The 27,213-nt window shown below is 50.0% G+C and overlaps 1 protein-coding gene and 1 non-coding gene across 4 annotated transcripts in view; both read left to right on the top strand.

The window, feature by feature from the left end:
* The window catches only part of RAB11FIP4 (RAB11 family interacting protein 4), a 106,800-nt gene extending 99,002 nt beyond the window's left edge, over positions 1 to 7,798 (top strand). For 2 of the 3 annotated variants that reach the window (XM_032457672.1, XM_032457674.1), the window contains 2 exons: positions 1,007 to 1,195; positions 2,026 to 7,798. In XM_032457672.1, the coding sequence (XP_032313563.1) occupies positions 1,007 to 1,195; positions 2,026 to 2,142 (306 nt within the window). In that variant the 3' untranslated portion in view covers positions 2,143 to 7,798. The remainder of the gene's footprint in view (positions 1 to 1,006; positions 1,196 to 2,025) is intronic. The other variant, XM_032457673.1, reaches the window with a different exon arrangement.
* Positions 7,799 to 20,401: 12,603 nt separating this feature from the next.
* On the top strand, positions 20,402 to 20,473 carry TRNAT-CGU. The gene has a single exon. It is a non-coding gene; the product is annotated as a tRNA-Thr (tRNA).
* The last annotated feature ends 6,740 nt before the right edge of the window (positions 20,474 to 27,213 follow it).

Here is a 27,213-nt window from a genome sequence, read left to right on the forward strand (position 1 = left end):
GTCCCCGCCGGGTGGGCTTCCTGTGAGGGGCTGAGAGCTGTCGCTCCACCTTCCCCCACGGAACTGTCCGCTCCCCTCCACACCTCGGTTGCCGACTCACAGCTCAGGCAGGGCGAGTGGAAATCCCAGGGTCTCTCCTCTGAGTCCGTGAAGAGAAATAGACACAACTCTTCTGTCCTTGGCACGTGGGTAGAGAACGAGATGCCACCCAGCCACCATCTAGTGCCTCACTGTGTCGGGTCCTCCCAGGAGCAGACCAAGATTCCATTTCCAGTGGTTCCCAGAAATACTCCTATAATTGGAGACGGGTTAGGGATGGGGGGAGCGGGATCAGGAGGGGCAGTGACCAGCGAGAGCGTGATGGTGAGGGGAGCCCCGTGCTCAGAGACCCTGCAGTGCAAATTACACCTCCCTCCCAGCTGACTCCCAGAGGGAGGCTGAGGTGCTGGAGGTTCTGCTCCCACTGCAGTCCTAAGCCTCAGCCACGAGGGGGCGCCCAAGGTCCCAGGTGTGAGCAGTTAGGAGTCTTGAGGCAAAAAAGCTAGAGCTGAGGGCTGGTGAAGAGGGTCTGGGCACAGCAGTACCTGGCCGGCTGGGAGCGAGGGTGCCCCTGGAAAGAACCCCCAAGAGCAGGGGTCCTGAGCCTGGCTGCAGGAGGAACCAAGGAGATGAGTTGACCTACTGGCCTGGAGACCCAAGCATCACTTCTCAACATGGGGAAGGAGCCACTGTGGGCTACATCCCCCCGACCCGCTCCTGTGTGGAGACTTGACTCCCAGAGCAGGGCTGTAATACTTCCTCAGCCTCACAACACCCCAGCCCCTGGCCCTCCCCGCCATGTGTGGCACAGGCCACATCATCTGTGGGTGTCCTGAACTGGCTGTGACGCCCAAGGGAAGGAGGAGAGGGTACTCGTGGGAGGCAGGAGACAGCGGCTGCAGAGAAGTGGGTTCCAGGGGGTTCTGGACGCTCCCGGGAGTTGATGTTGCTCTGTCCTCCTCCACAGGAGAATCACAAACTGCGAGATCAGAATGATGACTTGAACGGGCAGATCTTGAGCCTCAGCCTCTACGAGGCAAAGAACCTCTTTGCCACCCAGACCAAAGCCCAGTCTCTGGCTGCGGAGATTGACACGGCCTCTCGCGATGAGGTAACGTGCCCACCCGCTCTCGCCTTGGAGCCTGGCCCCTTGTCTGTGAGTCCTGCCCCATCCCACCTGCCCCGATGACAAGCCCCAGGCTGGCCAGAGGGACGGGGCAGAGCAGGGAGGGCAGGAGGCTGCAGGCCAAGCTAAGTCAGCTCTGATTTCCAGGACATGCTGGGAAGAGCAGGGGCTTGATGAGGCTCAGCTCTGCCCAGAGCCTGCCGAAATGGCTGGTTAATTTCACCAGGGGAATAATCCAGGGGAGGCAGGAGGGGAAGGACCCTAGTGTTACTTGGGCACCTGCTTGCAGTATGTCCTCACTTAATCTTCTGACGACTTGGAGGCTTTCTGCACATGTCTGCATCACAGGTCGAGAAACTAGGACACAAGATCACCCAGTTTATGGAGAGTAAAGGACCCAGATCTCTAGCATCAAAGCCCACTCTTGGGCTATGGTTTTGAAAGGTCAGGTCTCTGAAATACCCTGGTTACATTGCTACATGAATCGTAAGAGGCAGTGAGCCCCTTACCCTGAGCTTGGACACAGAGCTAAGAGCTGGCCCCTGGCCACAAGGAGCCCCCACGTGAGCCAGGCACCAGCCTCCAGCCCATGGGCGGAGGTGGCATTTCTGTTACAGCCTACAAGACTCAGAGAATTGTTGGGGGGTGTGGCCCAGGCATTTACATATCTGACACTCCTTGGGGGTGACATCTTAGACTCATGCCCAGCTCTGAGTGCTGAGGTTGGTCTTGGGGCTGCCTTGCCCAGGGTCTCCTGAGCCCTTCTGTCATCGACTGCCGGCTCACTGCACGCCCGGGAATCTGGGCTCCGCCTGCGCCCAGCCCAGTCTCGGCCCTGACCTGTCTCTTGTTCCCTTCAGCTCATGGAAGCCCTAAAGGAGCAGGAAGAGATCAACTTCCGGCTGAGGCAGTACATGGACAAGATTATCCTTGCCATCCTGGACCACAACCCCTCCATCCTTGAGATCAAACACTGAGGCGAGGGGGCTGGCTGCAGAGCGGCCTCGGGACCCCTGGACCCTGGGATTCAGGAGCAGACCCCGCATCAGGATGCGGCCCGGGTCGGGCCTCACACACACACTGTAAATGTGTCTCTGGCCACCGTGTAACGTGTACTGGTGTGTCTGTGGGGAGGCCGTGCGTACAGCACAGGGTGCGCGTGCAGTTAGCTGTCCACGCACTTTGTGGTCCCTTTGCGAGGGGCAGAGGGTCGGCTCTCAGGAGTTACTGTAATAACGAGAACTGGAAGCTTGTGTTTCAGATACTGGATAAAATGATTCTACCTCTGGGGACAAGGATTAAAAAGTACTCGGTGAGATGGGCTCTTTCTCCCCATCCCTACTCCCCGCTGCAAATGGGAGCAAGATTAAGATCTTTCACAGGCATTCGACAGCCTCTTTGGCTGTCTTTCAAGCCCAGGCAGCTGCGCTCAGAGAGGAGGGAGGGGTGTGTGTGGCCCTTCCGAGCCCCTCCCCTGCTGGCAGCCTGTGTGATGCTCATGCACCGGGCGGGCGTGCAAAGGACTCAGGCTTGCAGAGGGGCTACAGGGGGGCGCTCTTCATTCTGAGAGTTCTTGGCACTTTTAGAGTTCTCTGTAAACTTCCCCATCCCTGCTTACCCTTTCTTTGTTTTTAAGACAGTGAAAAATAAGCAGCCTTCACTTGGGTGTGCATGAAGGATTAAAAGGCAGGGGAAGGGGGCTGGGGGACGGGGGTGTCTAAGGCACGTGCTGGCATTGGGCAACCAAAGACGTGATTTTCGGGGAGGAGTGTGCTCACAGCCCTGTCAGCATCCTTCCCTGTGGCCGCATTCTAAGAGAGCAGCTCGGAGGGAGCGGTCCCTGCTTACCTGCCTCTGTTCTCCACACGGCCTGCTGATGGCCTTGGGTTTACAATCTAAGCTGAGGCCCCCTGCGTTCCGGCCTCTAGAAACACTCCTGTATCCGGTTCTTGGCCGGGGAACAAATGCCGTGCTGGTGGGAGACACAGCTGGGGAGGTGGCAGGGAACTCTTTGTCTCCATCCTGGTGACACGTGGTGGAAATTCACCCTCTGGATCTTCCATGGGCTCTTGTTTCAGGCGGCTGGGACTAGATCTGGTACTTTCCCTTCAGTTTCCCAGTTTGTCTCAATTCTGTGCGGCTTGGGATTCGTTTCCTTTATCAGATACATAAGAACATGTATGGTCTTATTCCCCAGCCCTGCAGTTGCTGGTTTTCTTCAGCATTTACAGTGGGAAAAGGAGAGTTGGGGCATGTCGGGGAGAGGTGTATGCAGAGGAGAGAGGGCAGGAGGGGGAGAAGAGGGGACGTGGGGACACAGGCAAGTCCCCGCTCACAGAGCAGGGCTGTGGCCAGGACTGATGTCCATTCCACCCAGTCAGCTTCGGCTTTCGTTGCATTTCCTGATTCTTTCTAAGCATACGCATGGGATTGGTTTCCTGCGGCAAATAATGGGGCTGCGTTGGTCTGATGTAGGACTTTGGGGCCACCCACAGCAGGAAGATGGGAGGCAGGGGTTGGTCTCCTTGGGCCCCTCGAGGATCTGAGAAGCAGCAACAGTGGAAAGAGGGTGGGTCTCTTGAGAATTTGCTAAGAGGAAGGAATGGCAGGAATTAAAGGACAGGAAAGAAGATGAGTCATGACGTGGCTTTGGTCTGGGTTTTGTATCGGAAGGAGTCCTGCGGAGAGGCCAGCCAGACCCGGGTCCTGGTCCAGGGGACCCTGCCCCAGGGGTGAGCATTTCATGTGTAACACCTGACATGCTCTTTAGCTGCATTGATGGGGTTCCGGGGAAGCCCGCGGAGGCTGAGTTCCTGGAGTGACCACATGGGAAGGCATTTCCGCCATGGGGAAAGGGGGTGGGAAAAGCTGTCGGCCTGCAGGGGGCGCCACAGAAACGGACTCCCTCAGGAAGCCCTGAGCCTGAAAGGCCCTAGGGACCTGGTGTGGTGCGGGGGTCTCTGGAAGGAGCTGACTTTAAAGTGAGACTGAATTCCATTTAACACACAGCCCAAGTTAAATCCAACCTTCCTTCAGCCAGAACACATCAAATTGGCTTTTTAAGATCAGGTAGCTTTTTTAAATGCTCTTTCCTGTTTGAAAGCTAGCCTGGGGTGGGGGTGGGGCAGATGGCCCAGGGGTCCCAGCCCCACAGCCCCTGGGTGGGCTCTGTCTAGAGCTGTCCTAACTCTGGGTGCAGGCGGGGCTGACCCTGCTCCCCTGCATTTTCTCCTTTGCAGGTTGAGAGGGCTCAGTGGTGGGGCTGTGAGACAGTGCAGGGATGCTCAGTTCAATTTGAATTTCAGGTAAGCAACAGATAATTTTTAGTAAAATGTTCCCTGCAATACTTGGGACATATTTAAAATGGAGAAGTTCTTAAAATTCTGATAACTGGGCCCAGCTCCCAGAGGTTCTGATTTCATTGGTCTGCGGCGTGGTCCAGGCCTGAGACTGTTTAAAGAATCCCCCGGGTGGTTGTAATTTAACTGGGTGTCCTCTGTAGGTTGGGTGTTTGCTAAACCTGGTAATTCCACCAAGTAGGGGTTAGCAGTAACTTGTCTCAAGTTTAGAGGCTTTGGGGGCGGGAGTGTGGGGAGGGGGTTCAGCAGATTCACATTTTACGGGACTCTGAGGTATCCTTGTATTTAATTAGAAGCCGAACAGAATTTGTTGAGCCCAAGAGTGAGCATTAGATACACCATCTAACTAAAAAGGAAGCACTTTCTGGTTTATCTAGGGCCGTATTCTGTGGGACAGTATAAGAAATGAAGTTCTAGTAAAAAAGAAAATTTGTTTAACTTTGAATTGGTCAGGGTTAGACAAGTTATTTTAAATTTGTAGATTCTTTGAGAATTGTCAGAGGGAAATTATCCTTTATCTACAGCCGTTCTGACCTATGGAAAACACAAAGCTTGACAATTTCCCAGAGTGCTTGAGCCTGAAACTGGTTCTCAACATGGGCTGTGCATTGGAATCACCTGAGGAGAATTTTAACGTTCTGCTGATTGGGCTGACCACTCCCCGCCCTCCCCCCGCCCCGGAATTCAGATTTAATTGGTGTGGGTGAGGCCCGGGCACTGAAGTGTTCAAAGAGCTCCCCAGGTGAAGGTACTGTGCAGCCCAGCTGAGACTCCTGTCCTGGGAGGTTGCTGGCCAGAAGCAGAGAAAATGGGTGGACAGGCTATTGGGCTTGTTAACCCAGGTGCTGGGGAACAGGGAGTTCTCTTGCTGGTGTATTGATGTCTGATGGTGAGAAGTTAGCAGACCCCCTCCCCCAGGATGGGAGGCCAGGTACCTTCAGGAGCAGGTGGATCCAGCTGCCCAGCAGCCTGAGAGTTAGTAAACTTGAGTGGGTAAGTCTCTGCCTGTTGCTGGTGGAGTCAGCGGGTGGCATGTGTAGGGATGTATCCAGAGTGGGGGGAGGACAGAGTTTGGAGGGGTGCTGGAAGCAGCCTCAGGAACAGCTGCTGCCTCCTGTTCCAGCAGAGCCCAGTGGGATTCCCGCCTTGTGGGGTTTGCTCTGATCTGTTTTCAGGCTGGACGAATGAGGCTCACCTCAGCCCCTCCCCTGTTATTCACCAGTCCAGCATCCCTGCCCAGCCCTGGGGGCTTGAGTCGCTGGTCTGCTAGATTCCTGGCCCAGCTAGGTCCTGGTGGTCAGGACGGCTCTTTTGTTCCAGTGAGGGACTTAATAACCTGCACAGGCATACAGGGGCCATTGGGGCCTGGTGGACGAGGGAGAAGTGAAGCCCTCTTTCTGTGCTCTGTGGGTAGGTGTGTTTAGCACATTAGCAAATTTAAACCCAAAAGCTAACTAGATGCGATCAGAACAGGGGAATATTGGGTGGTTACTGTGCCAAGGAAATGACTTTGTTCACCTGGCAGATCCACAGCGACTCTTTTAAGGAGCTGAGGTGGGTTTTAGATCAAGGAGAGGGGCCATTCAGGATTCCAGCGCTGTTGCCCCCCCTGGCCTTTCCTCCTCTGGGATGAGGACAGCCCCTCTGGGACGCTGCTCCAGGTTGGGGAGGGGCCGCGCCCTCCTGGGTGACTGTGAGCAAGTCCCTTTCCTCAGCTGACCTCAGGGCCCCCCAGGCCCTGCCACCCTGCCCTGAGTGCGCGCATGCTCAGGAGGGAGCAGGAGTGGCCAGAACAGTGGGGCTGCCTGCCCGCCCTTCAGCCACACTCCACCTCCCCGGGAAAAGAGGCTGCTTTCTAGAAAGATCTGTTTCTAAAAGTGTGGACCCTGCAGAGAGTGATGCCACGTGGCACTGGTGCTCCGACCCTGTAGGCTCCTTCCCGCTGTGACTGTAATGGAGTGGGGTGGGGGTGGGGCATCTGCCCCCAGCCACCAGCAGCAGGGTGGCTGGAGCGGCATCCCAGGGCCGCCCCTGCAGGACCTAAGTGCTGCTGTCTGGGGGGACTTGGGAGGTGTGCCTCCCCCGGGCCCCCTGCTTTGCTGTGCTGCGCCGGCCGTGTTTTGTCTGCATGGTTTGGGGTCACTGTCCTTGTGCCTTCTCTGCCCTGTCACCACTGTACAGGATTTTCCGCGTTGCCACTGCCCCCTTTTCTATGTCCTCTCGTTTACCCTGGCCCTTCCCGCGCCCTGTAAAGTGTACATAGCGCCTCCCCTACATGGTGTCCGCGGGCCGCCACCCCACGAGGCCGGCTCCCTGCACGCGCATCCCAGTCCCTGGGCTCCGGCTCCGCTTCCCTCCACCTACTCAGCCGCTCAGACCTGGAAATGGGATGGAATTCTTTATTATGGTCTTCAGCTCGGGGGGCGTGGGCCCACTTAGCCCGTCCTCCGGCCTGCCGCTGTTTAGAAGCCCCACACCCCCCACAAGGCCAGCTTTGTGCAAGCAGCTTCTCCCCCCCCCCCTTTCCCTGCATCGGTGTCAGTGTCTGTAGGTGGCAGAGCACACCTGTCGAGCCTGGACGTCAGCCTGGCAGGGGTGTCAGGGTGTCTCGGGTCTGCAGCCACTCAGTGAGCCCCTTGGAGGATGCACCTCCGGCCCCCGGAAGAAGCTCCTGCTGTGTGGCTCCCCGTGCTTGGCCCTGGGCCTGGGTTCAGGGCCACCGCCGTCTGGTGTCTTAACAGCGTCAGACCCCAAACAAGCAGAAGGAAGGGGCTTCTGGCTGCGTCCCCTGCCGCTCATTAACAGCTGCCGAGCTCTTCCTCGTCTGCCGAAGGTGCTCAGACCGGGTGCCATTAGATCCCTGATGATGTCAGGACCGCTCTGGGACCATGCGCGGCTGAGGACCTGCAGTCCCCACTTCCCTGGCTGGGTTTCCAGGGCCCAGGTGCAATGAGCTGCACGTGGGGGCTCATGCCCAAGGGTTTGTCGGGCGGCTCTGATGGCCCGAGGGATTCAATCCACTTGAGTCTTTCGCCCTCCGCGGGAGCCTCCATCCAGAAGCAGGTCTAGCTTTGGGGCTGGGGCGAGACCTCTACCTCCAGGCCCCTGGGTGGGGAGAGTGGGGTGAGGCTCCAGGGCTGTGTCCCAGGGCCCTGAGCTCTCCGCCGTCAGCCTGCTTCTAGCCAAATAGGAGCAAGCTCTCAGAGGCAGGCTCCCTCGGGAACTTTAATGTACAGACCAAGGTGTAAATAAACACTCTGCTCCTCTTGCCTGACTTGACGGTGTTTCTGTGGGGAGAGAGGGAGGGTGTGAGGCCTGGTGCCAGAACTCCTGGGGACAGACAGTCTCCCTGGGTCACAGGCCATGCCCTCTACCCCAGCCTGGTCTCACACCAAACTGCTGGCATGGATCCTGCCAAGCGCTAGGGATGCTCCAGGTTGATGGCCCAGACGCCCAGGTTCCTGCCCTCTCCTTGCCTGCTCCTTATGGGATTCCAGGTGTCAACAGGGTTCACAGGCCAAGCAGCTGGAGACGACTTGGCCTTCTTTGTTGGCCCAGACCCTCCACCCTGCTACACAGGCCCTGGTGGCCTGGGTCTGCCCCGGTGGGCCAGTGGTTCCCCATTCATTGGATTCACATGGCCGCCTGGGCTCACGGCAAAGTCATCTTCCAACACAGGGAGCTGTAGGTTCTGGACCTTTACTCCCTCCATCCTCCTAACATGCCTTTCCCTCCCCAGTGAGGGTTGCCAGATTCTGAAGTCAAGATACAGAATACCTAGTTAAATTTGAATTTCAGATAAATAATTTTTCAGTTTAAGTATGTCCCAGGCAATACCAAGTTACTTGTCATATATCTGAAATTCAAATTTAACAGTGGGTCCTGTGTTTTATCTCATTCCCACCTCCTGCCAGGGTCCCTCTGCTACCAGTCAGGGGTCTCCAGTTCCTGAGCACCGGCCTTACACCCCAGTTTCAGGAACAGCTTCCTTCTTCGTTTGCCGCTACTTTTTTGGAGACTGGTTCTGCCTTCCCTGCGCCAGCCCTCCAGAAGCACCTGCTGGCTTTTCAGGGGCAATAGCCTCCTTGCACCCTGCCTTGGGGTGTGTGTTGAGTTCTGAAGTCCTGAAAAGGACTTGACATGGAGGCGAATTCCCTGTTGTCAAGGAAGCGCAGGAGAGTGCAATGGCATCTCGGGGACCAGGGTGGGGACAGGAGCGTCACTGAGAGCCCCAGTATTAAACTTCCAGTTTGCTTATGTTTCACAATAAGCATTTTCTAAGCACCAACTCTGTGCAGGGAAAGATTCCTGGACTTGAAATCAGACCTCCACTCCATGACTTCCATGTAACCAAGCAAGTCACCTCTCGGAGTTTCAGTTGCCTTGTCTGTCAAGCAAGGGAAGTAACAGTTCCTACCCTCAGACCTGTGACGAGGAGTAACTGGTAGCATCTGTCAGCTCACCAGATGGGGCTCCAGTAAGTGTTGCAGAATCAGAGTCTGGATTTCGGGAGGCAAGTCTCGTCTTCCCCCAAAGACTCCTTGTCAGTGTCTCCTCTGTGATACGAGTTTTCTAGGGCAGCTGTGAAAATATACCACAAGCTGGGTGGCAGGGGTGGGGCGGGGCTTAAAACAACAGAAATTTACTCTCTCAGAGTTCTGGAGGCCAGAAGCCCGGAATCAAGGCATCAACAAGGTTAGTTCCTTCTGGAGGCTCCGAGGGAGCATCTGGTCCATGTGTGGTTGCCTGCAGTCCTTGGTGTTCCTTGGCTCGTGGCTGCAGACCTCCAGTCTCTGCCTTCGTCGTCACATGGCCATCTTCCGTCTATGCATCTCTGTGTCCATCTGTGCTCCTCTTATAAGGACACCAGACATTGGATTAGGGCCACCCTACTCCAGTGTGACCTCATCTTAATTTGATTACAGCTGCAGTCACCCTGTTTCCAGATAAGGCTGCGTTCACAGCTACCGGGGCTTAGGATTTCAACGTATCTCTTTGGGGGGACATAATTCAACTCAGTTTACTCTTCTGAAGAGAGGTGGGAGCCAGCACTGCTGTGTGTGCTCTCTGCACAGGTGGTTCCCCTCCCGCCAGTTTTGGATAACATTTCCTCACCGTCTTTTTATTACAGACAACAACATTGTCCCTATGCCCCCTAGAGGTCACTGTTCCTCCAAAGGTGTTCCATTATTGGATCCGACCAACTCACCCTGGGCCCTCAAATGTAGGGCCTTTTAGTCATCTGGGCCCAGGACAAAGTCTGCCAAAGGGTCAAAAATATCTGGACGCAAAATCACTCAACCAACAGACTTACTCTACTGGCAACACTGTGTGTGGTAAGCTCTGTGCGGCCCTGAGGATTGGTCCTGAAAAGTCAGAAGAGGCTTCTGCCTCTTAGGGGAGGAGGGGAGACAGAGCTGACTTCTGGGTGATGAGAGGTACCAAGAGAAAAGTCCAGAGGGGATGGGAGCAGGGGGCAAGGGGACTGAGGCCAGCTGGACAGCTTCCCTGAGGAATTGCAGGATCTAGTAACTGCATGTTGGGGGAGTCTTGGTGAGAGCACAGCCCTTTCAGGGTACTGTGGATGGGAGAGTGGAGAAGTGGAGCTGGGGAGATGGGGCAGGTGAGGCAGTGAGGAGCCTGGTGGGTCAAGGGTGGGTCTCATCATCCACTGAGCCAATGTTTCATTAGTACCTAATAGATGCTCCATGTAGGGCGAGGTGCTGGGTTTGTGACAGCAAAACTCATGGCACAGAAGCATCTAGAAAGGGAGGGTCTCAAACCTGGCTGCATATTTGAATCACCTGGAGGAATTTTAAATCACATGGCTATAGGGCTCCCACCCAGCAATTTGGATTCAGGTGGTGGTAAGGTGGGACTGGACACTGGGCTTTTTTAATCAAAGTTCCCTAGGTGATTCCAGCGTGTAGCCAGGACTGAGAATCTCTGGTGCATAATCACTTCTGAAATCATCTGAGGAGTCAGGGGAGACTTTGGGCCTGAAGGAGGAAATGGAGAGGGCCAGGTGAGGGAGATTGGGGAGGACACAGATAGAGAGCACGTGCAAAAGCCTTAGAATTAGCAGTGCAGAGGGTGGGGGCAGGGACCGCGTGGCCACCGAAGGCTCTTAAGCCAGGAGAGGGCCTGGTTGCAGCTGAGTGTCAGAGAGCATCAGCGGGCTCAGACAGGGAGCTGGGAGAGGAGGTGAGAGACGAAGGCAGCCTGGACTCAGGTATGTGAGACGAGGAGTTGGAATCACCAGGTTTGGGTGGACAGTTGGGCGAGGGAGCCAGGCTTCTCGTGGCCTTGCTGGGAGGGCCCACCCAGCCAGCCCAGCTCCAGAAGATGACAAAACTAAACCCAAAGGTGAAAAAAGCTATTCCTGCAGCCCCCCACTTTCAGACCTGGGACCTTCAAGGGAGCAGGTGTAGCACCACTAACTGTGGGGTTCAGAGACCCGTGGTCTGCCTGGGCCCTTGGTGAGGGGTGAGCCAGGTTCGGTCTGTCCATCTGCCTTTCTGCTTTCTGATCTTTGAGCCCGGGGAAGCAGGATTTGGCAACATTCCTTCTCCAAGTCCGGTCTCCCCATCCCTGGAGCCCAGGTGGGCTCTCCCTGAGCAGAGGGTCTGTGAAGAGGGCGTGGCAGGGGGGGCACTGCAGGAGCAGGAGCACAGAGGTACTCTTGAGCATTCTGCATTGATGAGGGCGGGAGCAGAGGCCTAGGAAGGATGTGAGTCAGCCTGGGTTGGCCAGGCCACACCTTCAAGTGGGTTGATGGGTCAACAGTGCCCAAAGCCCACTGGGGCAAGGCTGTGGGCTCCAGGGCCCAAGAAGTGCTTCCTGGAACTCACCAGGTGGCTGGCTTGGGGCCACAGAAGTTCCCCTCCTTCTCCTGGGCTGGCCCTGACTTTCCCTCCAAGCTCTGACTTTGGCATTCAGTTCCAATTTGGGCTCCATGACACTGATGTGGCCTCTGGGTTAAAAAACAAAAAACAAAACAAAACAAAACAAAAAACAAAACTGGAGCTCCTGAAAGGCTCAAACCCGGAGGGCAAAGGCGCTGACGTCTGAGCCCACTTTTTACGTCCTGTTTCATGGCACTGAGCCCAGAGGAGCTGAGACACCCCTCTCTGCTTTGCAGCCCAACTGGCCCCCTCTGTCTCCACTCGGCCTTCCCAGCATATCCGGTCCAGCAGGCAACCCTAGGCCCAAAGCTTGACTCTTCTGGTCTGTGGCAACCTCAGGCCAGACCCTCAGGGCTTTGGCAGGCAATCGTGGTGGTGGTGGTGGTAGTGTGTGTTGTGGGAGGGATGTTGTGAACATCAACTTGAGGCTGTCAAGGGTGGAAAGAGACTGGGAGAGGATCTAGTCTGACTTGTCCCACTAGAGAGCCCTCAAATGAGTCCTCATCACTCACCCACCTCATCGCTCTCTGCATCCTCCATAGGATCCAGCCCCAGGGCTGAGCACCATTGTCGACACTCAAAGTCACAGTCAGCAACTGACAAGTGTGGTCAGTTGTCTCCAGAGATGGCCATCGTAGACTTATTTCCTCCCTACGTGCAGGCCACGCCCCTACAGGGAGGTGGCATATACTCGCCACCCCCCTCCCCCCACCTTGAACTTGGGCTAGCCCTGTGACTACTTTGATGGATAAATGCATCACTTGTGGCAGAAGTGATGTTCTGGGACCTCTGAGTCCCGGCCTTAAGAGGCCTTAAGGACTCTTCTGCTTTCTTTCTCTTGAAATGCACCTTCTTGGAGGCCTACTGCCACGCAGGAAGCCCAAGCAGTCACATGGAGAACCGAGGTCCCAAGCCAACAGCCCCAACTAAGCTTCCAGCCAGTGCCAGCCCTGTGAGTGAGGCCACGTTGGGCCTTCCAGCCATCCCACACCTCAGCCAACACCAGATGAATTGGAACTGCCTGGTCAACCCACAGAACCATGCAAAAGTAACAAGCTCTTCTTTGAAACCTCTGCGTTTTGAGGTAGCTGGTCACACAGTGATAGATGCATGAAATAGCAGGTCTTCAGCAGTTTTGTCGCTACCAGGCTTTCCCTCAGAAGATCCACCTTTCCCCAGAGGAATCCTCCTAAACAGGACCCATCTTGGGGAATGACTTGGTCCGTCAGTGCTCTGACCTCAACCAGGTAGATCTCTTATGGTCCAGGAGCCCCACAGAGAATCCCAACCGTCCACCATAGCAGGATCAAGTTCCGGGGAAGAGAGAGTCCCAAGGGCTTGGGGTGGCTTAGCAGTGGTGCTTGCTAAGGCTCCTGCCTTGTTTTGGGACTTCTGAGGAAGCCTGATTTTATTTAACCCTCCATCCACCTGCAAACCCACCCCGCCCCTTTAAATCACACAGCCACCTGTGAGCATTTTGTTACAAGGGAGTCTGCAAATGGCTGGAGGGGTCAGAAAAAGGTAACTGACTAAACACTGAGAAGGGGAAGAGAGAAAAAAACAGAAGGCACTAACCCTAAGTATGAAAAGCAGTCTTTTTTTAAAATTTATTTGTATTGAAGTACAGTCAGCTACAATGTGTCAATTTCCAGTATATGAAAAGCAATCTTAATGTAAATGTCTACACATGTGACCATACACACTCCAAAAAGTTTTCAAGTTGTGCTGATTTTTTTTCTATTAACAGTAGCCTTAATTTGTGCTGCCAAAGGGACTATGAAACTTGACCAAAGGGACAGTGTCAAGTTGCTACTGCACCTACGGAAAAAGGGTCAAGCAGCATTTCACTCCTGCTCACTTTAGCAGTGACTAATGAAGGTTGTTCAATTTTAATTAATGCAGGGCTGTGGCTAATAGCTAACGAACTCTCCCATTTTGTGGATGAGTTAATTGAGATTAAATGGCCTCTGAGGGGACACTAGGCACGGCCCCTGCCACACTGATCCAACATCACAAGTTTTAATTACTCCATGCAAACAACCACCAGCCCACAAACCTGGAACCAAAAAGTGTATTAGTTGTACGTAACCTCCTGTATCTAGGAACTATTATTGCTATGTAACAAACTACCTTCAAAACTGTACAAGAACCAAAATATACAAACAGCTCATACAGCTTAACACATTAAAAAAAAACACACAATGAAAAAATGGGCAGAAGACCTATATAGACATTTCTCAAAGAAGACATCCAGCTGGCCAACAGGCACATGAAAAGATGCTCAGTATTACTAATTATTAGAGAAATGCAAACCCAGACTACAATGAGGTATCACCTCTCACCATCGGAATGGCCATCATCAAAACGTTTCCAAAAATAAGTGCTGGAGAGGATGCAGAGAAAAGGGAACCCTCCTACACTATTGGTGGGAACATAAATTGGTGCAGCCACTATGGAAAACAGTATGGAGATTCCTTAAAAACTAAAAATAGTTACCATATGATCCCGTAATCCCACTCCTGGGCATATATCCAGAGAAAACTCTTAATTTGAAAAGATACCTGCACCCAAATGTTCACAGCAGCACTATTTACAATAGCCAAGACACTGGAAGCAAACTAAATGTCCAACAGATGAATGGATAAAGATGTGGTATATATACACAATGGAATATTACTCGGCCATAAAAAGGAATTGAGTAATGCCATTTGCAGCAACATGGATGAACCTAGAGATTATCATATTAGGTGAAGTAATTCAGACAAAGAAAGACATATCATATGATTTCACTTATATGTGCAATCTAAAAAAAAAGACACAAATCTTATTTACAAACCAAAAACAGACTCACAGACATAGAAAACAAACCAAAGGGGAAAGGGTAGAGGAGGGATAAATCAGGAGTTTGGGATTAGCAGATACACACTACTATATATAAAACAGATAAACAACAAGGTCCTTCTGTATAGCCCAGGGAACTATACTCAATTTATTGTAATAACATATAAAGGAAAATAATCTGAAAAAACTGAATCATTATGTATAACTGAATCATTCTGCTGTACACCTGAAACCAACATTGTAAATCAACTACCCTTCAATAAAAAACAAAATTAAAAAAAAAAACCTATAACAAGAACAATTAATTTCACCATTTTGCGGGTAGGCTGGCAGCTCCTCTGCTGGGTATGTCTGGATTCACACTTGCGTCTGTCCTCAGCTGCATGGTCAGCTGGGCCGGACAGTCCAAGGTGGTCACATGGACATGCCTGGCAGGTGGTGCTGGCTTTTGGCTGGGAGACTCCTCACAACCTCTCATCTTCCAATAGCTGGACTGCCTTCCTTATGTGGTGGTCTCAGGACAGGGTTCTAAGATAGTGAAGGCAGAAGCTGCAAGTTCTCTTGAGACCTAAGCTTTAGAACTTATACATCATCACTTTCGCCACATTCTATTGGTCAAGGCAAGCCAGATGGCCAGCTCATATTTGAAGAGGGGAAAAAGACTCTGGATGGATGAGAAAAGCAGCAAGGAATTTGTGACTGCGTTTAATCTGTCACATCTCTCCATTGAAAATTACAACCTCCCTCCTACCTCTAGAACTTCCTATCCTTCCCTGCTTTATTTTTCTCCATAGTACTTATCACCATCTGATATACTGTATGTTTTGCTTATTTTAGAAGAGAAACTCCATGAGGGCAGGGGTCTGTGCTTAGTTTACTGCTACAGCCCCAGCACCGAAAACAGTCTGGCACCTAGCAGATGCTCAGTGAGGATTTGCTGAAGGACTGAATGACTCGATACTCTTATTATTGCACCATATGGAGGTGGGTGTAGCTTGATTTTTGTCCTCTAGGAGCTCTGTGTTCTGGAACCAGCTCCCACCTTTTGGTCAAGTTTCAGAGCATCTTTCCCAATGCAAAAGCTCTATATGAAAAATGGTACATATGAGATTAGAGAACAGATCCTGGGTCCCTGTGGGTCTGTCCAGGGTTGGCTGTAACTCATAGCAGAGGAGTCTGAGAGCAAAGGATTCAAGTATTCTCTACTTTCTTAAAGTGGTTTTTTTGGAAGTTTCTTTTTGAGATACCTTATTTTTTGGAGCAGTTTGAGATCCATAGCAAAAGTGAGTGGAAAGAGCAAAGTCACCATATTACTCCTCTGACCCTCGACACACAGCTTCTCCTACTGACAACATCCTGCACCAGTGGCACCTCTGTTACAATCCACGAAATGATCCACTTTTAAGGGGATGGGAAATGCTTATCCTGCCATGGTGAGAAAAATGAGGACACCGTGAAATACACAGATGTGAAAACATGAGTCTGACTCTCCTAACTGCATGATATGTATACTCCATTACATCAAATTAATCGATTTATTTATTTTTAAGCTTTTTTCTATATGGGGGGGGTGGGAATTAGGTTTATTTATTTATTTTAAAAAATTTTTAATGGAGGTACTAGGAACTGAACCTCATGCATGCTAAGCACATATTCTACCACTGAGCTATACCCTCCCCCTCCAAATTCATTGATTTTAAAAATTTATATGTCAATGGAATAAAGCAAATGGTGTTGGAAAAACTGGACAGCAGCATGTAAATCAATGAAACTAGAACACTTCCTTATACCACACACAGAAGTAAACTCAAAATGGATCAAAGACTTAAACATAAGACAAGATACAATAAACTTCCTAAAAGAAAACATAGGCAAAACTTTATCTCACATACATCTCAGCAATGTTCTCCCAGGGCAGTCTACCCCAGCAATAGAAATAAAAGCAAGAATAAACGAAAGGGACCTAATTAAACTTACAAGCTTTTGCACAGGAGAGGAAACCATAAGCAAAACAAAATGACAACCTATGGAATGGGAGAAAATTTTTGCAAAAGGTGAAGCTGACAGGCTTGATCTCCAGACTATATAAGCAGCTCATATGACTTAATAAGAAAAAACAAACAACCCATTCCAAAAATAGGCAGAAGACCTAAACAAGCAATTCTCCAATGAAGACATACAAATGATCAATAGACACATGAAAAAATGCTCAATCACTAATTATCAGAGAAATGCATCAAAACTACAATGAGGTATCACCTCACACCAGTCAGAATGGCCATCATTCAAAAGTCCACAAACAATAAATGCTGGAGAGGCTGTGGAGAAAAGGGAACACTCCTACACTGCTAGTGGGAATGTAGTTTGGTGTAGCCACTGTGGAAAACAGTATGGAGATTCCTCAAAAGACTAGGAATAGATTTACCATATGATCCAGGAATCCCACTCCTGGGCATATATCCAGAAGGAACCCTACTTCAAAAAGACACCTGCACCCCAATGTTCATAGCAGCACTATTTACAATAGCCAAGACATGGAAACAGCCTAAATGTCCATTGACAGATGACTGGATAAAGATGTGGTATATTTATACAATGGAATACTATTCAGCCATAAAATGACAACATAACGCCATTTGCAGCAACATGGATGTCCCTGGAGAATGTCATTCTAAGTGAAGTAAGCCAGAAAGAGAAAGAAAAATACCATATGAGATCGCTCGTATGTGGAATCTAAAAAAGAAAAGAAAAAGGCAAATGAACATAAATATAAAACAGAAACAGACTCATAGACATAGAATACAAACTTGTGGTTGCCAGTGGGGAGGAGGGTGGGAAGGGACAGACTGGGAGTTCGAAATTTGTAAATACTGACAGGTATATATAGAATAGATAAACAAGAGTATACTGTATATCACAGGGAAATATATACAAGATCTTGTGGTAGCTCACAGTGAAAAAGAATGTGACAGTGAATATATGTATGTTCATGTATAACGGAAAAATTGTGCTCAACACTGGAAATTGACACAACATTGTAAACTGACTATAACTCAATAAAATAAAATTTAAAAAATTTGTGCCACTGGAAAAAAAATTGTCAATTAATTGTAAGTCTCCATCAATTGCAATCAGTTGTCATCTTGATTTCTAATTTGTTAAAATGTGAAAAAACCACGTATCTCAGAATAAACAAATCAGTGTGTTATATACACATGAGAATGCAGGCATTATGTTTCTCTCTGGTGGTAAGACTATGAATGCTCCTTGTTATGCTTTTAAAAACTTTCTTTTCTCTTTGACAAACGGTGCTGGAGAAACTGCATATCCACACAGAAAATAATGAAGTTGGATGCTTATCTTGTGCTATATACAAAAATTAAGTCAGGGAGGAGGGTATAGCTCAGCGGTAGAGTGTGTGCTTAGTGTGCACGAGGTCCTGGGTTCAATCCCCAGTACCTCTGTTAAAAAATAAATAAACCTAATTACCGCCTCCCCCCACCCCAGCAAATAAGTCAAAAGGGACTAAAGACCTAAACATGACGCCTGAACTGATATAACTCTTAGAAGAAAAAACAGGGGGAAAGCTTCAGGATGTTCGATTTGGCAATGATTTCTTGATAAGGACACCAAAAACACAGGCAACAAAGGCAAAAATAGACAACTGGGACTACATCAAACTTAAAACTTCTGCACAGTAAAGGAAACAACCAACAGAGTGAAAAATCAACCTAAGAAATGGGACAAAATATCTGTAAACCATATACGTGATAAGAGGTTAACATCGAGGGTATATAAAGAAATACAACTAAACAAACAAAACCCAAAAAAAACTAATAACCTGATTTTAAAATTAGCAAAAAGAACTTGAGTAGACACTTCCCTAAAGTAGATATACAAATGCCCAAGCATATGAAAATATGCCCAACATCACTAATCAGAGAAATGCAAATCCAACTACAATGAAATTACACACCTTCACACCTATCAGGATGACCACTACGAAAACAGGTATTGGCACTGATGTGGAGAAATCTGAACCCTTGTGCACGGTTGCTGGGACTGTAAAATGGTGTAGCCGCTAATGGAAAACAGTTTGGAGGTGCCTCAAAAAATTAAAAATAAAATTACCATACAATCCAGCATTCCCACTTCTGGGTGTATATCCAAAAGAACTGAACACAAGATATTTAGATATTTGCAACCCCGTGTTCATCGCAACAGCATTCACAATAGCCAAGAGGTGGAAGTAAACAAAATGTCTAATGACAGATGAATGGATAAAGAAACGTATAATGGAATATTGAGCCTTAAAAAAGGAAATCGTGTCATATGTCACAGATGACCCTTGAGGACTTTATGACCCTTGAGGACTTTGTGCTAAGTGAAATAAGCCAGTCACAAAAAGACAAACACTGTATGATTTCACTTATGTAAGGTACCCTGAGTAGTCAAACTCTTAAAAACAGAGAGCAGAATGATGGTTGTCAGGGGCTGCAGGGAGGAACAAAAGGGGAGTTGCTGCTCAGTGGGTATAGGGTTTCACTTTGTACAATGAAAAAGTTCCAGAGATCTGTTACACAACCATGTGTACATAGTTAACGCTCCTGTACATTTAAAAATGGTTGACAGTAAATTTTATAGCTTTCCTGAGTTTCCCCAAATCTCCACAATCTCTCTATATTTTTTAAGCTCTACAAATAAGCAAGGATGACTTTGGCAGTGGAGGTGACAGGGTGACAATGGCATGATTGGTCCGGTTTGCATCCCCTCCCCCGAGGCTGGTGTACAGGAGGGCTGGGCCCTGAGGTGGGGCTGGCAGGTGGCCATGCTGCCCTGCCCTGACTAGTGGGCTCCTCTTCCCACACCAACCCCACTAATCCCTAGGAGAACAGGCCCTGCGGCCACAGGCCAAACAAAGATAGAAGGACCTAATTTCCCCCAACCCCCGGGCTTTTTTTTTAATTTAAAGAAAACACAAAACCTACAGTATCATAATAAACATTCAAATTTCCACGCTCAGCTTTTTGTTTTTTTCATAGAATAGAAACAAATATTTGCAATAAAGTCCCCTTTAATCCTATCTCCAGTCTCCCCCTCTCGATTTTTCTGATGTTTTTACTTTTACTTACTTTGTGTGTCTTTCCCTTTGCTTTAATAAGTGATATGTATTGTTCTCCATCTTAAAATCACAAGTGATTTTGGGCTCCTTCTATGCTGATAATCCTTTGAATCTGGATCATTCCTTTTAAGAATGATCTAGTGTCCCATGGTATAGACAGACTGTCAGACTCCTCCATTCGGGTCGCCTCCAGTTGGTCACTCTAGCACTGTCCCCAGGGACACCCCTGGGGGTATCTCCTTGTGCGTTCACATCAGCTCCTTCTGGGCAAGGCCATCTTGTCTAAACAGATGTTTACATGGAGTCTCCAGCCACGAGGCTCGCTCCAGGGCCTGGAGGGCAAGCGGGTAGTGAGGGCAACTGGGGAAAGTTTTGCATACATAGACCCCTGCGGGGTCAGCGGGGGAAGCTCACCTCCCCTTGCCCCTGAAGCCTGGCCCCCATCCCTCTCGGCTCCTTGCATCTCTCTCTGAGGGCCAGTCCCGTCCATGCCTGCACCGCCCTTCTTGACCTCTCGGCTCCAGGTGGACTCGGCCCCAGCTCCCGCGCTGCCCCCCATATCCTGCACACTGGACTGAAATGACCCAGCCAAGGTCACACGGCGGCGAGCGGAGCGGCCCGACACGCCTCGCTCGCGTGCCGCGGTTTCCGCTCTGGCTGGGTAACAGGCGTCCGTCTTGGTTCCTCTCCCTCTGAGCTCTCCGCCCGCGGCTACCCCTTTCAAATCCCCTGAGGGCCTTTCCGCAGGCACCGTGCCCCTGGGGGCTCCGGAGACGGGGCGGGGCCGGGCTGGCGCGCACCGCGGGTTCGGGTCCTGCCGCAGGTAGGACGGGGGCTCCTGGACTTGGCCCTGTGCGGGCTCCAGCGGCTCCTCGAGCGGGGTCCGGGCGGCCGGGCCGGGAGCGCCGTGCGGCCGGGCCGGGGGCGGGGCCGGAGGCGGGGCACCGCCCCTCCCGCGCCTGCGCCGCCTCCCCTCCACTGAGAGCTTGCACTGCTCTCTCGGCTGTCAGGCGCGGTGGCCAAGTGGTAAGGCGTCGGTCTCGTAAACCGAAGATCGCGGGTTCGAACCCCGTCCGTGCCTGAGGCTTGAGGTTGGGGTCTGGTTGTAGGGGCCTTGGTGTCTCCGTGAGTACCGTCCCTTCCCTCTGAAATACGGTATCTTTTACTTTTCAGATTACGTTTAGGCGCTCTTAGGTCCCACCCCTCCCCCCTCTCCACCCCCTGGCTCCGCGGTGGCCAGCAAGCCGGGGCTCAGAGCATCACTAGGCTGACGAGCTCAGCCCCAGCTATGCGGCGCTTCGCTGGTCACCCCGCGTCTGCTCTCCCCCAGCTCCCCAGGTGAGACTGGTCTGGGATCCCTGTGTTACCGGTGAGGACACTGTGGCCCCTCTGGCATTGGTGTAGCCAGCGGTGGGTAGATTCGGGGGAGAGGTCTGTTCTCAGTGGTTTTGCGTGTCTTGAGGGTGGAAGAACTTTGCCGAAAGGGCATTTGAGCTGAAGCACTGGTTTTTGCTTGAAAGGTGAGTTTTGCACGCGGCACCTGCTGTCTGCCTTCTTGTCTAGGAAGCCAACTGAACCACATCGTTCAGCTGGCGTATGCCTTTTCCTTTCCCACCCCTTGTGAACTGGCCCTTTAAGTCTGGCATCTGCCTGTGTGATCATCTGAATCTGGCCCCTAGCCATTTATGACAGTCCCCAAGTCATATCTAGGATAAACAGCCCAATTTAATCTGACATGAAATTGAGTGCTTTCACTCCTGATATGCTCCAGTCTATTTGTCCCTTTCTTCCATTGTAACACTCAGGACTCAAAATACAACTCCAGATGTAGTCTCATTAATAGAACTTCACCTCCCTCATTCTACATCCCCTACTTCTGTTAATGTGACCAAAAAACACATTACCTTTCTGCAGGCCCCATTGCACGTTGACCATGTGGAGCGTCACGTGGATTGAATGTCAGCAGAGTCTTCTTTGGGGAAATGTCTAGAGTTATCAGAAGACAGGATGTGGGGCTCAGGCAGCCATGAAATATACTGATCTTTTCTCTTAAGATTCCAATAAATGGAAGACATGCCCTTGGCTTTTGAAGGGAACGCTGAGCTAGGGTATCAGTGTCATCATGGAATTGTCACTAAATGCAAACTGATTTTTCGGACATTCAGATTCCGGGCATTCAGGGGTAGGAAAGGGAAAGGTCCTGAATGACTGAGTATTGTCTTGAAGCTTGTCCCTCAATTTGGATTCCTGATGAGAAGGAACTCTAAGGCTGGACACTGGGTTTCCTGCTGTTGCTGGAGCAGAGAATTCCACCCAGCAGAGGGAGGTGGATGAGCCAAGCAAAAGTCAATAAAAGGGGGTCAAGGTACAGAGGAAATCAACATATAGCTGTTGGGGGAAACATGGGCTCTCAGAGGTGAAAAGCCAGAGGTGAGGGCCAGGATTGGGGGTCAGGTTTGGTCCCAGGTCAATGTTGGCGAGAGGACATGGAAGTGTAGGCAGTACAGATAGACTGGAGTGTATTAGGTACCAGGGTGAGAGTGGGAGCTGAGAAGTCTAGCAATTACCTGGAAGGCCCACAGGTATCTACACTCACCTCTGTGGGGCTGGAGGTACATCACAGGCTTGAAGGGGGAGGGCAGAGGCAGAAGGAGACACCTGTGTTGAGTTAGTTGCATGACCTGTATTAAATCACTTACATACCGCAGACTGCAACTTCCTTAGTTGCAAAATTCAAGTGTTGACAGGGGTGTTTCCCAAATGACTCGTGGCCTGAAATTCTGTTTCTACCTTAGAAGCAAGGGGGCCTCGAGCTGCCCCGCCTCTCTCTCTCATGGCTGCCAAGGTGGTGAATCATCATAGCCCCTTTCACAGTGGGGCCTGGTCATGGCCCCCTCATAATGACACTGTATGTCCCTGGCTCCCCCATCCAGAGTGACCATCAGTCCTCCCCGATGGGCAGGACCAGAGCTGCAAAGACCCTACCCCCTGCTAGTTTCCTCTTGCTCCGACTGCCCCACAGCAGCTCCCCCCAGAGTGTCGAACAAACTCGGGGCCTCTGGTACTGCAGTTGGAGAGCCACGTAGGCAGGCATGGCCATTTGTGGGCAGCAGAAACCTCCAGGATATTTTTAAAAATATAAACTACTTTAGGTCAGGCCGCTTCCTTCCTGTGAGAGAATATTATTTCACTTAAAAGCAGAATTTGGCAAGTATATAAATTTTGCCTCATGCTGTCAGTTTTAGTCCCATATTCCAGCCTGGAGATGTATATTTTTAAATCTTCTATTTCACAATAAAACACAGATTCAGAAACCACACAACTCAAGTGAATATCTTAATGAGTTATTAGAAGAACACCGCCCAGGTCAGAGAATTTTGCCAAACACCCAGAAACCACTTTCTCATGCCCCTTCCCAATCATAACCCCCCACGGCCAGGAGCAGCCATACCTCTGACTTTTAATCATTTCCTTGCATTTTTATTTGTCACATAATTGTGCATCTTTACATCTTTATACCCTAGAGTTTAACTTGGCCCATTTAAAAAATGTATATATCTTGTAAGCTTCCCCCCCCCCCCCATTCACTAGGATTCTCTTTCTTCCCTTTCATTGCCTTGCAGTGTGTCTGTTGAGGAACCTGGCCCACCTGACCTGTAAAGTTTCCTGTAGTCTAGACTTTACTGACTTCAGAGTCGTACAGTTCAAGTTTCTCTGTTCTCGGTAGTCCCTGCAAATTAACAGCTAGATCCAGACACTGGATCACAGTCAGCTTCCATCCCTTTGGCAAGACTTAGGTATCACCTCCTCTGAGACATCTGTGATTCCCCCAGGTAACTCAGCTTGTTGTCTGGGACCTCTCTGTGTGTCTCACACCTTAGCTGGGAGGCCCCTCAGATCTGGGACAGCTTCTCATTTGTGTCTGTGTTTCTAGCATCTGGTACAGAGACAGAGCCCTGGCCCAAGAGAGGACCCTACCTAAAGTGCTGCGGAGGTCTTCTCGGAGGAGGTGACGTCGTGGCTGGGCTCTGGAGCACCAGAGCACCATAAGATCTTGGCTCTTTCTGCCCTCATTCAAAAATCCTTGACATTCAAATATCATGATCTAGGTTGCAGCTAAACAGGCAGGTACTTTTTTCTACCCCACCCTACCCAACCAACACCTTGCACATAAAATGGAATTTCAAATATAGAAACAAATATTCTCTGTCAATGGTTTATTAGCAAACACTAAAGGTCCAACCACATCCTTCAGGACAGAAGTTATCAGTTTGGAATGAGGGACTGATAAAAATGATAGCAACCATCCAGCCCTCTCCTTTTATAGCCAGAGACAGGCAAAGAGAAGGGCAGTGATTTGTTCCAACTCATCCAGAAAGCTCTACCTGTATCACATAGGTTAAGCTCTTCCGCAGGATGAGCACAAATCTGTTTGGAAAAGTCATCTTCGACTAGAATCTGACATGTACCCAGGAGGTGGCCCAATTCTGCCAGTCTATGGGCCAGGCAGGTACTTCACTTGTCTAATTTTCACCCCTCATCAACAGAAAAAGCACATAGTGAACAAATTCACTAGGCTTGGCTCCAATCACTAGGCTGTGGAGACAGAGGAGGGACATAGACACTCCTTGTCAACCATTGGATTCTCCAGGAGACAGACCCCTAGTTCTTCTGAACCAACGGTGCTGCTACCATTTTCCAGGCATTTACCCTGCCCATTGAAGGCTTTCCGAGAACCCCGAGGGAGCAGGCTGGGACTCTGAGCCAGCAGGGCTCCCGTGTCCTGACTTTCTAGGAGCTGCCCGCCATCCTCTCAGCCTCATTCCCCGGGTCACATTCAGAGGGCACAGCAGAGTGTCAGACCATCTGCTTCTTCTTCATTCCACCACCCCCCTATCAGGCAGGAAAACTGAACACAGCTCAAGCACTGCCTTGGCATTGCTGAAACATAATTACACCAGAACAGAAGCAACACCTTTCTGGGGAATTTATCCCTCTGCTGCTTCCTGCAACCAAGGGTTGTATCTTGTCTCCTCAAGAGAAGAGAAACTGGGTGGGGGAGTGGGTATAGCTCAGTGGGAAGATGTGTGCCTAGCATGCATGATCATCCTGGGTTCAATCCCCAGTGCCTCCATTAAAATAAATACGTAAGTAAATAAACCCAACTCCCTCCCTCCCTAAAAAAGGAGAATAAATAAATAAGAGAAGAGAAGCTGGGAGAAATTGCAGAGAACTCATCCTAGAGAACTGATGAGAGTTTGCACAGGAGTGAGGAACTGAAATAAATGGTCTTGATCTCTTTTTGCTGTAAAGACTTTACCCCCAAGCCTGAGCTCTGGGGCTCTCCCTCATTCTAAGCCATCTGAGCCAAGAGAAACAAAATTGCCACCTGAGCAAAATCTGCTGAGAAAATCAGCCCTGTGAATTCCATAGTTACATACAAAGTACTTTAAGTTATCTGCCCCTCTTGTCTATGTTCACCAGAATCCCTGTGTCTTCTGTCCAAGTTCTTTCTGACTGATGGCAGGAAACTGAAAAGAACCAGCACAATCGTGACGGTGGAAGTGGCATCCGATGGGTGGGATGGTCCAGAGGAGGAAGTTGAATGGAAAGAGTTTGGTACATTTGGAGCGACCTCAGGTAAATCATTTCATTGCCCCCAGCCCAGTGTCTGTATCTGTAAAATCAGGTGTTCTCGTTCCTGAGAACTCCATAGCACTTTATGCCTTGCTAGATTGATGGCACGTGTTCATTATCAGCAGAGAATCAATACTGTAAGGTGGTGGTGATATTAAATACCTTGCATGGTCTGAGCATTGGCGGCCACAGTGAATGCAGGAGACTTTGGGGGTGAAATCCAAGGGTGTTGAAGGGAGTGCCTCTGTGTGGGTGGCTCAGCCATAGGGGTTCCTGGGGAGGGTTTGGGGCAGTCAAGCCCATGCACTAATGGTAAAACCTGGCTCTCAGGGCAGTGTATGCAGGACTGAAAGGCATTCAGCGCACAGTTACTAAGAGTGCACTATGTGCACTGGGATGCAGTAATGTTTTATGAAAGAGACAAAATTCCTACCCCTGTGGAGCTTACATTCGGGGAGCTGGAGGCAAAGATCAGGAGCTGGGAAACAACATACTCAAATGAGTAAAAGCTGTGGCATATCTGAGGGGATGAGGACTATGGAAGGGAAAAAACTGGGCTGGCGATAAGAAGAGATGGGGAAGTGGGCTGCAGTTTAAAATAGGGTTGCCTGGGAAGGCCTAGAGAAGAATCTAGAATGAGGGGAACCAGAGAACAAGGTCAGTGTCTCCAGCTCTATGGGATTTTGTCCCCAAGGCAGATTGACCCCTCCCAGCCATGGGGATGGATATGTGGGGCAGGGAGGCCGGGACATAAGATTGTCCTTGTTACACCTCATCCCCACCCCCACCTCTGGGGCTCTGAGGTCAGCTTGCTAAGGAGCCTGACTCCTGCAGGTCACTGGTGGGTCGGGGGAAAAGGGCAGAAACCACAGGGCAGACATGGAGAGGTGGACTACATTGTGGGAAGGGCAGGCATGGGAGGATCACCCAGGAGACTGGGCCTTTCTGATATTTACTCGGAGTGGGCTGGTAGGAAGTGCACTAGACCAGGGTGGAGAGCGGCTGTTCTCAACTTGCACTTACTGGCCCAGTGAGACCGGCAAGTAATTTCACCTGTAAAACGTGGGCAATATTTATACCAATGACCTAGGGTCACTGTGAGAGGATAAGAAGAAGGTCTTAGCACAGGGTCTTGGCACCGAGAAATTTCTCAGTGAGAGCTACCGCTTTTATCATCATTGTCATCATGGCATGTTCTGTAAGGCAGGATTTGTCAAATTGCAGGAGGTAACCCATGAGTGAATCATGAAATAAATTTAACAGCTTGCAAGCAGCATTCTTTTTTTTCATGGAACAGAATAGGATTAACATTCAATATATTTGAACGTACAAGAATTTTTTTCCTCAAACATTTTATATACATATATAGATATATTTCCTACCACAGGGCATGACTGAAAGTTTGACACCGTTCTAAGGCAGTATTTCTCTAAAGGTGGTCGTAAGGAGCGTTTTCCTAATGAGTAATTCACAGGCCACTGTCACCATTTTTGCTGTATCAGAACACCATTTGTGCTATTATTTACTAAATACTAGCCTTTGATTTAGTTCATTTTAACTTCATCATAACAATGTTCATGAAATTTATATTTTAAAATGTATATTACATATTTTCACACTATTTAGAAAAATACTTTCATTTTAAAATTTTTGGGTTTGTTTTTTTTTTTTTTTTTTGGTGGGGAGGTAATTTTGTTTGTTTTTTAATAGAGGTACTGGGGATTGAACCCAGGACCTCGAGCATGCTAACCATGTGCTCTACCACTGAACTACACCCTCCTCCCAATATTACATATTTTTAACCTAAAACCGTCTCACATATGAGCCCCACACTTTGGGAACACGGGTGGTAAGGAGCATCTTTGTGAAAGCATTTTCTGAAAGCTGGGAGCCAGCAGAACTGTGAGATGAGAGTCCCAGCTCTCTCAGGGTCCCGTTCTGCCTGTGGAGGCAGGCTTCTCACTGCCCAGTTTTGTGAATTCGTGTGGTTGATGTTCCCACAGTGGTCACCCCAAGAAGCAAAGGACAGGCCCCAGCTGCTTGTGACCTTTCCTGGGATGTAACCCCCAGTGAAGGAGGCCAGGGCCCTGGTGTATCTGTCTTTTCTCTTGTGAGCTGTGTCCTGATGCTGCACCAAGTTTGCAGAATTTCCATTCTTGTCCAGCTTTGATTCCATTGATGGGA

Source organism: Camelus ferus, chromosome 16, assembly GCF_009834535.1.
Source record: "Camelus ferus isolate YT-003-E chromosome 16, BCGSAC_Cfer_1.0, whole genome shotgun sequence".
NCBI classification, from domain to species: Eukaryota; Metazoa; Chordata; class Mammalia; order Artiodactyla; family Camelidae; genus Camelus; species Camelus ferus.